We start from the raw sequence: 15,989 nt of genomic DNA, 5'->3' as shown, positions 1-15,989 counted from the left end.
CTGTGCTCTGCATGTGATACGTCCTCCCCCTTCCAGGAGACATGATTTATGTCTTGGTTTTGCACCAAGACAGTCCAAGGGGGGATTATTGCTTGAGGATTTATTATAATGCACAGAGTCTACTTTCTTGGTCATGTTATCTGTGCTCCTTAGCTGTGTACTAGCTTGCTCATCGCCATTGCTTTGAATCAAAGGCGAGGTTCTTTCATTTCCACACAGTCCATTTACCTCCACGTTTACTTCTAAGCGATGAATTTTTGTCTCCAGTACTGCAATTTTCTGCAGGAGGCTGTGGTTGTCATCTGTGGAGAGGGAAGGCATCTTGTTGCTAGTTAGCCTAGCGGTTAGCACCTTTCCAGGCTATTGAGGCTGTTCGGTGTCCAAACGCTGTAATCAGGGTTCAGCTGTGTCTAGGCCAAGGACACACGGAGCGCTGAGGATAAGGTAACTAAAAATGTTGCTGTTCTGTTAAGAACACTTTAGTCCTAATGATCTATAAGTGTCCAGAAGCTCTCGCAGGTAAGCTCATTTAGAAAAAAGGGAAAAAATCAGCATAAAAATCAATAAAAGAAGCAAAGCATTTGAAAAGCAAAGAGAGGAAGCGTCCACACTCACGAAGGGCGGAGAAAATAAGTATAAATACTTATTTAATAAAAGCTCACAAAATACCACTAATAAAAGCCCGTTAGAATAATGTATTTCCCACAAATCACTGCCTCTGTTTTTGTCTCTGTCACTGCAGGACCAACGTGGATCGAGAAGTCAGCGCCTCAGGAGGCCGACAATTTTGTTGAAGAAAGAAGTGGAAGAAAAAAATACAACCGTGACGAGTTTGGGAAAGATTTTACTGTGAAAGCTTCCCTAAAATGCATCAGGTCATCGACACGGAGAGAGACCATTCAGCTGTGGAGACTGTGGAAAGTCTTTACCACGTCTGGAAGCTTAAAACACACCAACTAATCCACACCGGAGAGAGACCGTTCAGCTGTGGAGACTGTGGAGAGTCTTTTACCCAGTCTGGAAGCTTAAAAACACACCAACTAATCCACACCGGAGAGAGACCGTTCAGCTGTGACGAGTGTGGAAAGTCTTTTACGCAGTCTGGAAATTTAAAAACACACAAACTCATCCACAGTGGAGAGAGACCGTTCAGCTGTGATGAGTGTGGAAAGTCTTTTACCCACTCTGGAAGCTTAAAAACACACCAACTCATCCACACCGGAGAGAGACCATTCAGCTGTGGAGACTGTGGAAAGTCTTTTACCACGTCTGGAAGCTTAAAAACACACCAACTCATCCACACTGGAGAGAGACTGTTCAGCTGTGGAGACTGTGGAGAGTCTTTTACCAGGTCTGGAAGCTTAAAAACACACCAACTCATCCACACCCGAGAGAGACTGTTCAGCTGTGGAGACTGTGGAGAGTCTTTTACCAGGTCTGGAAGCTTAAAAACACACCAACTCATCCACACTGGAGAGAGACCGTTCAGCTGTGACGAGTGTGGAAAGTCTTTTACGCAGTCTGGAAATTTAAAAACACACAAACTCATCCACAGTGGAGAGAGACCGTTCAGCTGTGATGAGTGTGGAAAGTCTTTACCCACTCTGGAAGCTTAAAACACACCAACTCATCCACACCGAGAGAGACCGTTCAGCTGTGGAGACTGTGGAAAGTCTTTATCCACTCTGGAAGCTTAAAAACACACAAACTCATCCACAGCGGAGAGAGACCGTTCAGCTGTGGAGACTGTGGAAAGTCTTTTATCCACTCTGGAAGCTTAAAAACACACAAACTCATCCACGCTGGAGAAAGACTGTTCAGCTGTGATGAGTGTGGAAGGTCTTTTATCCACTCTGGAAACTTAAAAACACACCAACTAATCCACACTGGAGAGAGACCGTTCAGCTGTGGAGACTGTGGAAAGTCTTTTACCCAGTCTGGAAGCTTAAAAGAACACCAATTAATCCACACTGGAGAGAGACCGTTCAGCTGTGACAAGTGTGGAAAGTCTTTTACGCACATTTCAAACTTAAAATCACATCAACTCATCCACAGTGGAGTTAAAGCGTACACCTGTGATCAGTGTGGCAGAGCTTTTACTCACAGTAACAGCTTACAGAGTCATCTAGTTACCCACTCTGGAATTAAAGCGTACAGCTGTGATCAGTGTGGTAAACAGTTTACTACAAACACAGAGTTACGACGTCACATGTTTACCCACACTGAGGAACGACCTTATAAATGTGACCTGTGTGAGAAGACTTTTAAATCTCCAAGTTACCTGAAAGCACACCAACAGATCCACACCAGAAAGACTCTACAAGTGCAGTTACTGTGAGGTATGTATTTATATTTTTATCTTGTCAGCCCGACTGTTTGAAACAGCTCTGCTCATCAAAGTGTGTTAGCATGTTAGCAATTCTACTGCATGGAAAGGCAGCTCTGAATGATTATTCAGACTCTAATCACAGGTTTTTAGGGATAGTGTTTGAGAATTGTGTTATTGTTATTGTAGCATTAAACTAGTATTACTTTAATGTTTTTACTCTTATCGTTTTTATAGCACATTAAATTGAGCTGAGTGTGATAATGTAAACAGTAAAATGTAATTGGACTTTGGCAGAGACGCTCTTTATTTCAGGTGACGTTCAGGATAAAAATGTTGAAGGACTGACTTACACTGTCTTTGTGTTTTTGTTTAGAAGCAGAGCGACACAAATGGATCAAGTTCTCAACCCTGTCATCGCTGTGGGAAAGACTTTTGTTGTGACCTTTGTGGAAAAACTTGAAGTCATTGAAGGACTCTGAAAATACATCAACGTAGACACACTGGAGACAAAATGAACTACTGTAAAGAATGCGGAGAGGCTTCACCACTTCAAAGGACTTCAAACAATATGAACTCCTTCACAGTGGCGTTAAAAGCATGTCTGCGATCAGTGTGGGTCATCCTTCATCAGTGCACGTCAGCTTGAAAAGCATAAACGAGTCCACACATGAGCGAAACCATACAAGTGCAGACACTGTGACAAAACCTTTTCACAATCATGTGATCATACTAAGCATGAACGCAGACACATGAAAGAGAACTTCATCACGGCGCCCCGTTGTGCGGGCAGCCTGTTACAGCAGCTCTGCTCGTTCTGAGTTTCTTTCTTTCTTATTTTTTTCTTCTTGTAATTTTTTATAACTAACGTATTAGTAATTAGATAACAAATTTCCCACGTGTGGGACTAATAAAGGTTATCTTATCTTATCTTATCTGTGAAAGAGTTTGAGTAATCTCAGTTCATACTCCACTCAGAAACGATTCCATGTTACAAATAAACTGTTACGTCTTGATTCCTGCTTTTACATTAATCTTGTAAACAGTACATTTCCATAATGACTGAAACCGGCCCAATGAATGAACAATGGGCTTGAGGTCAATTTCTTCATCATTAATATGCAAATTCTTATGAGCATTGATCAACAACCACTGGTCAATGGCCATGAGTACCATTCACAGAGTAAAAATTTGCATAATGATTATGAAGTTTACTGTTACCAATGTTCAAAAACATTTACTAAATTATCTTCTCTGCAAACATCAGCGTGATGCAGGACTGAAATCATTGCCAACTCTGGATCACAGTGAATCTGCAGAGACAGAAAGATCCTCTTCTGGTTTCAGGGTCAGACTTAAACCCTTGAGATCAGGCTCCACAGAGTTCAGGTGGAGTCTTCTGTAAAGATCTGATGAGGCAGCTATGAATGAAAATGTGCCTCTTGTTGCATTTTAAGCTTTCTAAACTGTTCTACTGTAGTGTTTGTGTTGAGTGGTTCGCTTTGTTCCAGCAGTTTGATTAAGAAATCTGTTTCCTGTTATATTTTTATTGAATGCATTGATCCATGTGTTCTGCAGTTTTTTTTTCAGCTTGTTTGTGTAATGAAATCCTGCAACAATTAAACCAAAATTTTATATGTTAAATAAAGAAATGGTTTACTGACAAAGAGTTTGAGCTGTGTTGTCATTTCCTGTATATCAGAGCAACACCTGAAGTGACCAGTGTTTAAAGTCAGAGTCAAATTTTGTGTCAGCATGACCTTGTGAAAACTGCTTGGCGATGCTTCACTACATTATCTGCTAACTTTTAGGGTGTAGAAGGATTAAACTCCCAGCATGACCAGTGGCAGGAGCTTCCTGATGCAGAGAGTTGAGTGTGGGGGATATAAAAGAGAAGCTGAGGCATCCCAAGGTTAAAGCTGGCAAAACTGAACTCAGGCAAAGAACTGCAAACTTAACAAACCAAATGAGTGCACAAAGAAATATAACTGACCTAAACAAACATAACTGACCTAAACATGAAATGGCACAGAAGGGTAAATATATTGTCTGATCAGACCATTGACTGTAGAAAACATGGACGACGCGACTCCGCCTCCTACCATTGTGCAAAAATGAAGCCAAAATATCCCGGTTGTGGAGGATGCCATTTTGCAAATTTGGAGCCAGAGTCTGCGCAGTAGTGACTTGAGGTGGAGCGACTGTGTAACGCTCCCGCCCACACACCCGCTGGACATGACCGCAAACACGCCCCCCTACACTTTTTACGTAGCCCGGCTGCTCGAGTTTTTTTGCTGGTTTACCGCGACTGACGACTCGTTTAATTAAGGTAAATACAACCATGTCACTGTTATAAAAAAAGACACACAGCTTATCATCTTATAGTTCTAAAATCACTTTGTTGTTAATTAGTTAGCTAGATTAGCCGCTAGCATGCGCGCTGTGTTGGAGGCTTGTTGCTAGCTAGTTAGCGATGCTACACACCTGCTACTCTAATAGTCTTCAACACTTTTTTTTTTTTTTATCCATTTTTAGACAGCGATGAGATCATCTGCACACTCTACAGAAGCCCAGAGTTACTGTTAATATCAAAAATATAATGCTGTCCTTTGAGATTTTAACATAAGACTGTGAGTGTCATGGATCTAAAACTGTTTAAATCCTAAGAGCCCTCTACAGCCTGGTAACATGGAAACTTTAAAAACATCAGCAGAACGTTTCAGTATTGTAGTCTAATTTGTTCTTATCATTTAATAATAGAGTCCATATTATATCAACAGCTACGTTCACCCTGGAGAGAAACTAGTGAAGGAGACCATCAGGACCAAGCTGGGTTTCCTGGGTCCAGAGGTTTGGAGAAACTTCTTCCCTTTCTTTCATCACAGCTGTCCTGTGCCAGATGTTCTGTTGACCCACTGAGAGAGACTTCATTTAAGAAACACCAGGAAGACTGAAGCTCATCGCATTGATCAAGCAGGACTCATGATCTTCACCAGCAGCTCCCTCACAGGGAAATCTTCAGCACTCCTCCGTAGGCCCGATCCAGGAGATGGATAAACCCAGCATTTCATGAACACTGTGATGGAGACCTTTGCTTTGTGTAATGTTATAAATACTCAGATACTCCCAGAGGCTCCAGACTTTTACATAAAGATATTATATTCAGTCCTGTAGAAAGTTATATATTTAAAAATATATGATCCTCTCTGGTTACTCTGGTATGAATAACTCTGAATCACTTTATGGTAAATAACACACTATTTGCAAAAAACTGTGAAAAGAATTGACAAGTTTGTAGTTCAACATACAAGTGACGACCTTTGACCTTCATCAGGTTTTATTTGTGTCAGAGAAAATCTCATATGCTCTTGATGTACTCAGCTGCATGAAGTGTTTAAAACAGAAGCTGTGCAGGTCTGAGATCAGCAGCTTTGTGAAACACCAAACTGAGGTCCTGTTAATGCTGATATATAGTGGCACAGTTACATGAGTGATTAATCCTTTTGGTTTTTTTGTCTTTAACTTTATCAATAAAGCTGCAGCTTTCACTACAGCACATGTGGTACTTTAACCTTGCACTGTTTTCATCAGTTCATTTTGCAGTTAACATGTTGGATTATCTGTCTGCTGTCACTGGGTGGTGCTGAGGTCTGAATCTGAGGGCAGCCCCTGTAATCACAAAGACAACAGAACCATCACAAACTCAAATATAAATTTTATCCCTCAAAATTGAAATAAAGCTGATTCTTCTGTCCTCTCACACTCAGGATCTGAAGTTCTTCTCTTACCTTTTTTCAGTGTTACAGTACACTACAGTACTTTAATCCATAGTTCCTGATTAATGAGGAGTTACTGAAGTACAAGCTTTTAAAAAAGATGTTACTGTCTTTACAGATGTGGCAAGAGACTGAAAACATGCTGTTTGCACATATTTAATATTCAGTTCTGCACAGGAGCTGCAGCAGATTGCAGCCTGTTGCTTTTAAAGTATAATACTTGTAATAAAAGTACAGTAACAGTAATTAGTGACTGATTAGCCCAGAACGTTTCTCTTGATTTCTTTAGTAAATTCATTCACCTGCACAGATTAGCTGAACGAACCCCGATAGCCGAGTGCTCATTTTAGCTAGCTAGGTCTCAGGACCTAACTAAGGACGGTGAGTTACAATTAGCTTACAAACACGTTTAACTTACCGAAAAAGTGCAGCGGGGCTCGGGTCCTTCTGTTGGGTAGTCCAGTTTATTGAAGAACACCTCAGGCCAGGGGTGTCCAAACTTTTTTCGCTGAGGGCCACATACATAAAAATACAGGCGGGGCTGGGCCACTTACTAGAAATTAGGTATATAACCTTAACTTTACTGTATTAAAAATCACTTAAAAGTGGTCAAATGTGTTATATTGTTGAATATAATTAAAGACAAAACTGCCTTCATCACAGCTTTCCATAAATGGATCTTTATTGATTTATTCAGAAAAAGCTTTGGTAGCTCATTCCCAGAACAGCAGCAGATTTCTTCTTGGACAGAAGATTTACAGCACAGAGAAAAAACAATAAAGGGGAAAATGGGAAGGGTAAATTTCAGCTGGGGGTGGCTGTAGCTCAGGAAGTAGAGCAGGTCACCTACTGATCGCGAAGGTTGGAGGTTCGATCCCAGGCTCCTCCAGTCTGCATGCCAAGTATCCTTGGGCAAGATACTAACCCCAAGTTGCTCTCCGATGCATCCATCGGTTAGTGTGTTAGTGTGGTTAGAAAGCACTCAGTATAGAGGTATTGCTTGTGAGAATGGGTGTGACTGGGTGAATGTGGCGTGTTGTATAGAGCGCTTTGAGTACTCCGGGAGAGTAGAAAAGCGCTATATAAGAATCAGACCATTTACCATGAGTGACCAAAGTGTCTCTATTGTTGAGGAATTCTCTATTGAGTTGTGAAAGCTGCTTGATGTCTCATCAAACCGGCAGTAAAAGTCGTTGAGGGCGTTGGCCAACAGTGGAGTGGGGCTGTGTGCTTCCTGAAGTGAAAATCTGGCATTTAAAGATGAATGGGAAAGACTCGCTCACAGCTGACTAATGAACATTTGCATGCATGCTTAAGAACTGCATTGACCCCATTTCACCCAAGGTTTAAAATTCTGCCTGCAAATATCAGAGGTGTAGTCATCTGTGTCCATATTTTCTCCAGCATACGGGGGATTCCCATCATAATAAATCTTTTGGTAAGAGGTGATAAAGAACCTAATCAAAATTTTCCATCCAAATTCCCTCCATCTTTGTGAGGTAGTGCATTTCCATTGTTCTTTCCATATTTGAGTCCATTCATCCTGTGTTATGCACACTCCTCCTCCTTCTCCCATAATATCTTATTTGTAAAAATGTATACAAACAGGAAATGTGTTTTTGTTGACGTCACCACTAGGGATGCACCGATATCGATACGGTATCTGGTATCAGCCTCGATACCACATTTTCTAAAGTACTGTTAAAGTCCCCGATACCGGGGACCAATACCATGGTCTGAGACCTGTCTATGTTTAAGCGCCATGTAAGGGGTTAATCACAGGCGCCGAGTGCCCGCCCCCAGGCCCCGGCTGCAGCTCGGAGCTGGGAGAAGGCGAAACAAGTGAGCCGTGTGGAACTATTTCAAAGTGAACGAAGACGGGAAAACAAAGGCGGACTGCATATAGTGCTCAGCTCAGCAAACAGTTATCCTTTGTCCTCCCTGGTGAACATGAGGTGAGGAATCTTAGTACTCTAAAGTGTTATCCCAGTTACATTTAATCTTTTTGAAATAGTAGTATTGCACTTCTATGTAATAGCAATTTCAGCCACAAGGTGGAGCAGTGAGTCAGAGTAACCTTTATCTAATCAAGGAAAGAGCGCATTCTTATTTACAGTGGCAGAAAAAAAGCACTATATAAATACACATTAGTTACTTACAGTGAGAAATTATTCACAAGAAATGACGGCTGCCACTTTCCCCAAATTCAGATCATGCAATCCTCAAAGAAGGTGCAACAAACCATAGAGCTGCATGTCAGACTTACCAGGCTTCGTTTAGCACATTAAATATTAAAGTTCTCTAGCATATCGAGACTATCTCTACACAGCATAATATAATCCATATATACGGGTACGACCCCCTCTTGGTTGGGGCGTGTGGATATTTCTTTAAGACACTAGTAAATATGTCTGATATCCTGACATTATTAATTGTAAATGTAGCTAATTTTGTAATATTTTAAATTTTTCTTGTTGTTTTTGTTGTTGTAGCTATTTAGTTTTTATCTGTGTGTACTGTTTTAGTGTGGATGAAAAAGTTGGATGTAGCTAGCTGAGAGAGAGAGACTGAGAGACAGCTTCCATCCATCGGGCTGTCAGGATGCTGACCATCTCTGAATCGAGAAGGGGGGCCAAGGGTACATCTTTTGCCATCCTACAATGCTATGATTGTAGCCATTCCCACTGTCTGTGAATGGTAGTCATGGCCATTGATCAGTAGACTTTGATTAGTTGTCATTGATCAATGGTCATAAGAATTTGCATGATAACAATCATGGAACTGACCTCCCAGCACATTGTTCCTTCAGTGGGCTGGTTTCCTTCACTATGCAAATGTTGTGTTTATAAGATTGGGGAAACCTGCAGTCAGCTGAGACTGAAGAAGTCACTTGGATGAGTGACGAAACGTTTCTCCAACTGAAAATGTCCAGATGAAAAGAATCAACCTTTAGGGATTTCCTTTTGGATTTTTCCTTTTGGGATTCCATTAATGTGGGGGGGCTGGCTGACCTCTGATGACCTCTAGAAATTTTTATTAATATCTTTAAAATGATAGCAGCACAAATGAAAATTTTTGCAGCACAAACGTAACACAAACGTTTAATACCACTTTTGTTGGATTTGAAGAAGGTGGGCGAGGGCCAACTTCACTCACATCCTGTAGCAGCAGAAAAGGCTAACATTGTTTTTTTGTTTTTTTTTATTGGCACTGTACATATTTATTTACATTGCCACTCTGTACATTTCAGACATATCAGGCAGGGATTTACATTACAGGCATAGTTTCATCCAACAATATTCATTTTATCACAAAAATATGGAACGGAAATTACTGTTTGCATTGTTTAACAAAGCTTTATATCCTAGAAACAAACACCCTGCAAAATAAAAAATAAAAACACAACCTGGCTGTTCTGTTCAGGAAACAAATGCTGTACAACCCATATGTTTTAGAAAAACACATGCACTAAATACATGCTTTTTTCCCTCTCCTCCCCTCCTTCCTCTCCCCTCCTTTTTACATAAAATATAATTACCATTATATAAACGATCATATATCTATGTCTGTACATAAACATTTAGATGCCCAAATAAGTATATACAAAGGAGGGAGAGAAGAAGACCCCCGAAAAGAACAATACACCTGCCCAAACCAATGTATATAATCTTGAAGCCGATATGTTTTACTTATTAAAGTAGTCTATAAAGGGTTGCCAAATTAGGTAAAACTGTTTAACATTATCTCTCAAAAAAATATATAATTTTCTCCAATTGTGTCTCTTAACAAAGCAGAGTGAGTTGGGGGGGCTTTATTTTTCCAGTTTAGAAGTATAAGGCATCTTGCAAGCAATGTTATAAAACTCAAAACACAAACTTGTTTATTATTTAAGTATTTGACTGTAGTTTTAAATATTTTACACCAGTAGATGGCAATATTAGGACATGTCCAAAACATATGTGACAATGAGGCAGAATTCTGGCCGCATCGATCACATGTTGAGTCTGCTCCTGGAAACATCCTTGAAACCTTCAATTTAGACAGATGGAGCCTATGTAGGACCTTAAATTGTAATAATCCGTGCCTGCAGCAGACGGAAGTGGAGTGAACCAATTCTTGTTCTGGACGAACAATGGACTAACATTGTTATCTTTTTACAAAACAAACAAAAAAAAAACAGCTAACATGAGAGGTTTTTGAAAAAGTTTGTGTTCTCCATTCTTTAAGCACCGTTTAAGCACCGGCACCATTTCGAAAGTACCAGTTTGGTACTGGTACCGAATAAAACCTAAATGATACCCATCCCTACTCACCACCAGGGAACCACTGCTTTATATAATATGAAAATGAAGTTCAAGCAGATCCCATGAAACTTGGATTACACACACACACACACACACACACACACACACACACACACACAGCACTGACCTGCAACTTTCAGGTCCACTTGTTTCCTCATCAGGATGTTTCCCTCCCCGCTGTAGACAGTGCAGGTGTAGGGGCCTCTGTCCCAGTCTTGCTAACTCCGGGTCCTGTTATCGGACCCGGAGTTAGCAACATCCCCCAAGAACCCGAAGAGGAGAGTCCTGGCCCCTAGCCCTGCCAGTGTAGCAGAAATGATGATGGATGATGATGGCAGCAGCAGCCGTTCTTCTCTGCGTGAGTAGCTTAATGTTGTTCGTGTGTATTTGACATTGAGTAGGCTTACCACGCTATTACATTAACGCATGTAAGATGAACTAGCAAACACTGTCGTAGTTACATGCAGCTGTCTTGTTGTTTGATGGCAGATACTCCCTTTACCCTGGCCAAAAGGCTAAAATGACCAAAGAAAAGTGGAAAACAGTTAAACATGAGAGGTTTTTGGACAAAGTTTGTGTCCCCATTCTTTAAGCACTGGTTCGAGCACCGTTTAAGCACCGGGACCGTTTCAAAAGTACCGGTTTGGTACTGGTATCGGATAAAACCTAAACGATACCCATCCCTAGGGAAGAGCTCAGTGAGGCAATTGAAAAAGACTTCTGCTCTGCCTCAAAGCAATTCTGGCAAACAGTCAAGTGACTCAGGAGGGCAAATAAGTGCTCTACTCACACGGTATATACTGAGTAGCGATGTGCAAAGCAGCCAGTATTTGTATCTGTTGAGGGGGGAAAAGTATTTGTATTTGTATTCGAGTAAAATTCATAATAGGCGTAAAAATCCATTTTTTTGCATTACACTTCTAAATAACATTATAGTGTAAAATATTCTTTATTTATATCCATTTTAATAATTATGGACATGCAGTATTAGTTGATGTTTTTCCATAAATCCAGCAATGAACATGTAACGTGATTGAAAAGAAAATAACAGCCATCGCCTCATCCATGGTTAAACCAACAACTAATAAAATATCATTGTGAACATTATGAACCCCGTGTCACTAACCCATGTCAGTCACCTCTTTCACACGTCACTCACTCGTCCTTCAGCCTGCCCAGCACAGATATAAAAAGGTTGTTTGGTCACCAGTTATCCAGTACAAGGATTTAGGACCAAGACTGTTAAACCCTGAAATAATGTGTGGCAAATGATCATCTGTCAGTATTTTATGAAAATATTTCTTTTAGAAGCAGAGCTTAACTTACAGAAAATTGTTGCTAACTTCTAAAATTGAGCAATAAACCCATCTATTTACACAATAATAAACACTATCTGCCTCATTTGACTGATTCAAATTGAGATTTTGGGTTGAAGCAAGTAAGGTAAGGTATATACCATACATCTCCATTCCTTGAACTCAACTATCACAATTGGATATCATATGAAAAAAAGAAAAAGAAAAAACCTGTACACAGTGACCTTTGACCTCTTACCTCTGACTCTTAGCTCCACTTCTTTCTTAATAGATTTGTTTCCTTCTTGCTGTAGACCAGGGTGGGCAATTCCAGGCCCGAGGGCGGTGTCCCTGCAGGTTTTAGATCTCACCTTGGGTCAACACACCTGAATCACATGATTAGTTCGTTACCAGGCCTCTGGAGAACATCAGGACATGTTGAGGAGATAATTTAGCCATTTAAATCAGCTGTGTTGGTTCAAGGATACATGTAAAACCTGCAGGGACACCGCCCTCGGTGCCCACCCCTGCTGTAGACAGTGCAGGTGTAGGTATTTGTGTCTCCATCTGTGGGTACTTTAGAGTCAGACTGAAGTCTTTTATTTAGTTTATTAAGTATTAAGTATTAGTTATTTAATTTGTTAATCCGTATGGCAGTTTCTGTGGCTGTGATGAGGTCCACTATGGGCAACTGTTGCGGAGAAATGGCAAAATTGAGTCCTTTGGCTAAAACCCTCTTTTCAGGTTCAGTGAGATTCCGGTCTGAAAAGTTCTTCACCCATTTTTCCTGACTGTCCTCAGGTGTGTGTTCTTCGCTGAGTTGTGTAGATTCAGACTGAAGGGGAGGGTTTTCAAAGTAAGGTGTGAAATTTCCTGCGTTGTCTTTCTTTTCCTTTAGAGTGTTGGGCCCGCTGGCGTTGTCCACAAACTTGTAAACCTCTTCTAGAATAGCAGAGGGTAGAAGGGTTTCAGTTCCTGCAGCGTCTGGCTAATCTTGCTCTGGAGGGCATCTATAGTGAAATGGACCTGTCTTATCCTTTCACTTAGAAGCTGATTTTGTGCTCTCTGTAGAATCAAGTCCGCTCTGTGTCCCCTGACAGTGGATCCAAGGCGCAGGCTCTTGGGAACAACTCTGCTTTGTCTGCATCTCAGGTTGAAACGGAGATGGTTCCTATAATCCGCTAGTTTTCTTGATTCCTTTTCATACTCCCGCACCAGTTGAAGGGTGTTCCTCCCAAAATGTGCACGGCAATATGTCTGTGAAGGTTCTCAGTCATCCAGGTCATCGTAGGTTTAAATCTGGGTTTAAATCTGGGACTCTCCACCACTGATCCTTAGAACTGAAGAAGCTTGTCGGATGAGAGGTGAAACGTCTTAAAGCAACTCAAGAAGTCCAGACGCTTTTCTTTCCAAGCTCCTTAGTCTATTGTATATACAGTGGCTTGCAAAAGTATTCGGCCCCCTTGAACTTTTCCACATTACAATGACATCTACAATGACCTGGATGACTGAGAACCTTCACAGACATGTGATCTAAAAGTCAAATATCTGCTGTGACTCTTTGTAGACCTGTGGACAGGAAACACACAGCAGGTCCTGATCAGTAACAGGCAGAAATGGGCAGTAACGCGTTACTTGTAACAAAGAAGTCCTGCCATTAATTAATTCTTCAATCTTAAATATGATCAACCTATCTCTAATAATCGGCTATGTACCACAGGCCTTCAAGCTGGCTGTAGTTAAACCTTTACTCAAAAAGCATCTCTAGACCCAGCAGTCTTAGCTAATTATAGGCCAATCTCCAACCTTCCTTTTATTTCAAAAATCCTTGAAAGAGTAGTTGTCAAACGGCTAACAGATCATCTGCAGAGGAATGGCTTATTTGAAGAGTTTCAGTCAGGTTTCAGAGCTCATCACAGCACAGAAACAGCTTTAGTGAAGGTTACAAATGATCTTCTTATGGCCTCTGACAGTGGACTCATCTCTGTGCTTGTCCAGCTAGACCTTAGTGAGATTCCCATGATGCATTGAGTTTTTCCTTTCCAGTCAGCCCAACAGTTTACAACATAACAGGCCCGTGTGCAATCAACCCACCTTTGTCTACAACATGTCTCAAAGCCTCTGTTTGCTGCCCTGTAATCTTTGTGCCCCACAGCTTTTAACTGAACTCTGCTTGGATTTTGCCTTTTTGCTTTTTTTCCCACCTCCTGACTTCTGTATTCCTTCCCTGATCTGAAAGACAAAATCAGATTCATCTAAAACTCAACACTTCAACACCGACCTGCTGGATGATTCACTAACAGCCACTCTCTTCTCTGGCCCTTCGTTACACCTTTCCAAGGTCCCCAGATCTTATGGGGAATATAAAACATCACCACTGCTGATTAAGTGTATCTCTAATTAGTTAGTTTCTAATTAGTTGAGTTAGTTTCTTAGCACGTCACTACAGCCCCTCAGACTGTGTTTTCTGCCGTCTAAAGATAATATTGATAGTGTGTGGATTTACAGAGCTGGAGACTTTCTTTTGCCGAGGTCATTAATCATGTCAAACCGCAGACACGCTGACAGACTGAGAAGACCGCTCGTGAAAACGACCAATCTGCGGATCCACACACGATGAACACACAGAGTGGAGTCTGTAAACAAATCTAACAGTTAACCTGCAACACAGGGTCACGTGCCTCCCTCAGTTGGGAACTCTCCTAAAATAAAGTACTGGAACACACCACGCGCTTTATGGCAACTTGGCTCCGCCCCACATGTTAGTAGTGTCACGTGAGTGTCGGGTCGTGGGTTTTGTCACACCAGCCCTCATACTTTCACAAACACAGTCGCTCTGTGTGAATCAAACCGCGGGTTCACAGTGTGCATTTTCACCCAGTCCTGTTACCCTAACATATTATCCCGTGTAAAAATGTGGAACATTGCAGAAGTCACATGCACGACAGGAAGTTGCATAAGGTGAATCTTTTAAAAAGCCATGCAAAGACCAAAAGTACGTTTTCTCATTTATTTGATATTTTAACTATGGCTGAATATCAACATACAGCCCCATTACCTTAATTATAGCTTAGTTGTTATTTGATTATTTTTAAAATAAAATGTTGGGGAAAATCATTAGATTGTGCTCACTGTCCTCATACTAGCAAGGATGCCATGTGGCTATATTGCAAACTGCATGCTAAAAACTCACTCCTATTACTTTCAGTCCTGTTACTCATATAAAGAGTAGACTGAGTACCAGTTACAGGAGTGAGTAGAGTAAATGGATTAAATGATTTATTAATGTGAATATTTGCTGATTTTACTCTATTTACCTGATTTTTAAGTTGTACAGTTGAAATTACTCGAGTTGTTGAGATTTATGTTCAGTTTCGTGATATAAATAAATACTGATATGAAGTCAATGCAAAGGTGGAGAAAGACACACCATAATATCAAGGAAAGAAAAGAAACTGAACTGCACCTTGTTACCCCTCGAGACTTACTGGGACACATATATGTGCAAAATGCATGAGAATCTGGGTTGTTGTGCAGAAGCTTCACCACTTGAACGTGATCACTGTCGATCTGGATGATCTTGTGAAAGCCATCACACAGAAAACAAACTGCATGTACGGAGAATGTTCTGAGTGCAAGGATCTCTCTTCCCAGTCTCCATCCAGTACAATGCAGAGAGTCAAGTGACTTATCTCCAGCAGGCAGTAGTGGATTAGGAGCACAAGAATGACCCCAGTGGCAAAACATCCAAAGTAACAATCAAAAAAGAGACGAGGCTTGAAAGCACATGAAGACTTGATTCATGTTGACCTCTGAAAATGAGCTCTGAAAATATAGCACAGAGATACAAGCAGTCCACTTCAGAACATCACACCAGCACACAGATGTGCTTTATATACATACATCCTCCCATCCAACGTCCTTCTGCACAGTGTCCCCATCAAGACTTAAGGGCCCACCAGCAATCTGGCAGCACTTGTCACCAGTGCTCAATTACATGCAGAGGGCACACTCACAATCCACTTTTGCAGTGATGCTTTCAATAGAGACAGAGAGGGAATTGTTTTATGTTTTCTACTGAACTGTTCAAACTAGTATTCACTGCTGGGACATGAAACGGCGAGCCACAGAAGGGTCCACTGGATGGTGTGGGATGAACCCTCAAGAGGACAGCACAGAAATAGCACCAACTGTCTTGTCAGCAACTGGAAATTTCAGATGCTGCAGAACTGTTTACTGTGTGGCACAATTTTATATGAGTGCTTGATGTTTGTTGTATATTAGCTGC

At 41.1% G+C, this 15,989-nt stretch overlaps 1 protein-coding gene across 1 annotated transcript; it reads left to right on the top strand.

The window, feature by feature from the left end:
• Positions 1-488: 488 nt before the first annotated feature.
• On the top strand, positions 489-2,858 carry LOC120438379 (zinc finger protein 160-like). The gene is made up of 5 exons (XM_039608767.1): positions 489-519; positions 743-849; positions 942-1,591; positions 1,663-2,339; positions 2,706-2,858. Exons 1-4 carry the CDS (start codon positions 489-491, stop codon positions 2,336-2,338), a joined length of 1,464 nt encoding a protein of 487 aa, XP_039464701.1. The 3' UTR covers position 2,339; positions 2,706-2,858.
• Positions 2,859-15,989: the final 13,131 nt, after the last annotated feature.

This window comes from Oreochromis aureus, linkage group 3, assembly GCF_013358895.1.
Source record: "Oreochromis aureus strain Israel breed Guangdong linkage group 3, ZZ_aureus, whole genome shotgun sequence".
In the NCBI taxonomy this organism is placed as follows: Eukaryota; Metazoa; Chordata; class Actinopteri; order Cichliformes; family Cichlidae; genus Oreochromis; species Oreochromis aureus.
Note: the sequence above shows the minus strand (reverse complement) of the source record. Positions and strands in the feature narration are given on the sequence as shown.

Bases quoted from the DNA above. Each gene is read 5' to 3' on its own strand.
- LOC120438379 (XM_039608767.1), top strand. From the start codon at position 489: ATGATCTATAAGTGTCCAGAAGCTCTCGCAG. The intron at 850-941 runs GTGAAAGCTTCC...CACGTCTGGAAG, and splicing joins AGTTTGGGAAAGATTTTACT to CTTAAAACACACCAACTAAT. The intron at 1,592-1,662 runs GTCTTTACCCAC...TCAGCTGTGGAG, and splicing joins AGCTGTGATGAGTGTGGAAA to ACTGTGGAAAGTCTTTATCC.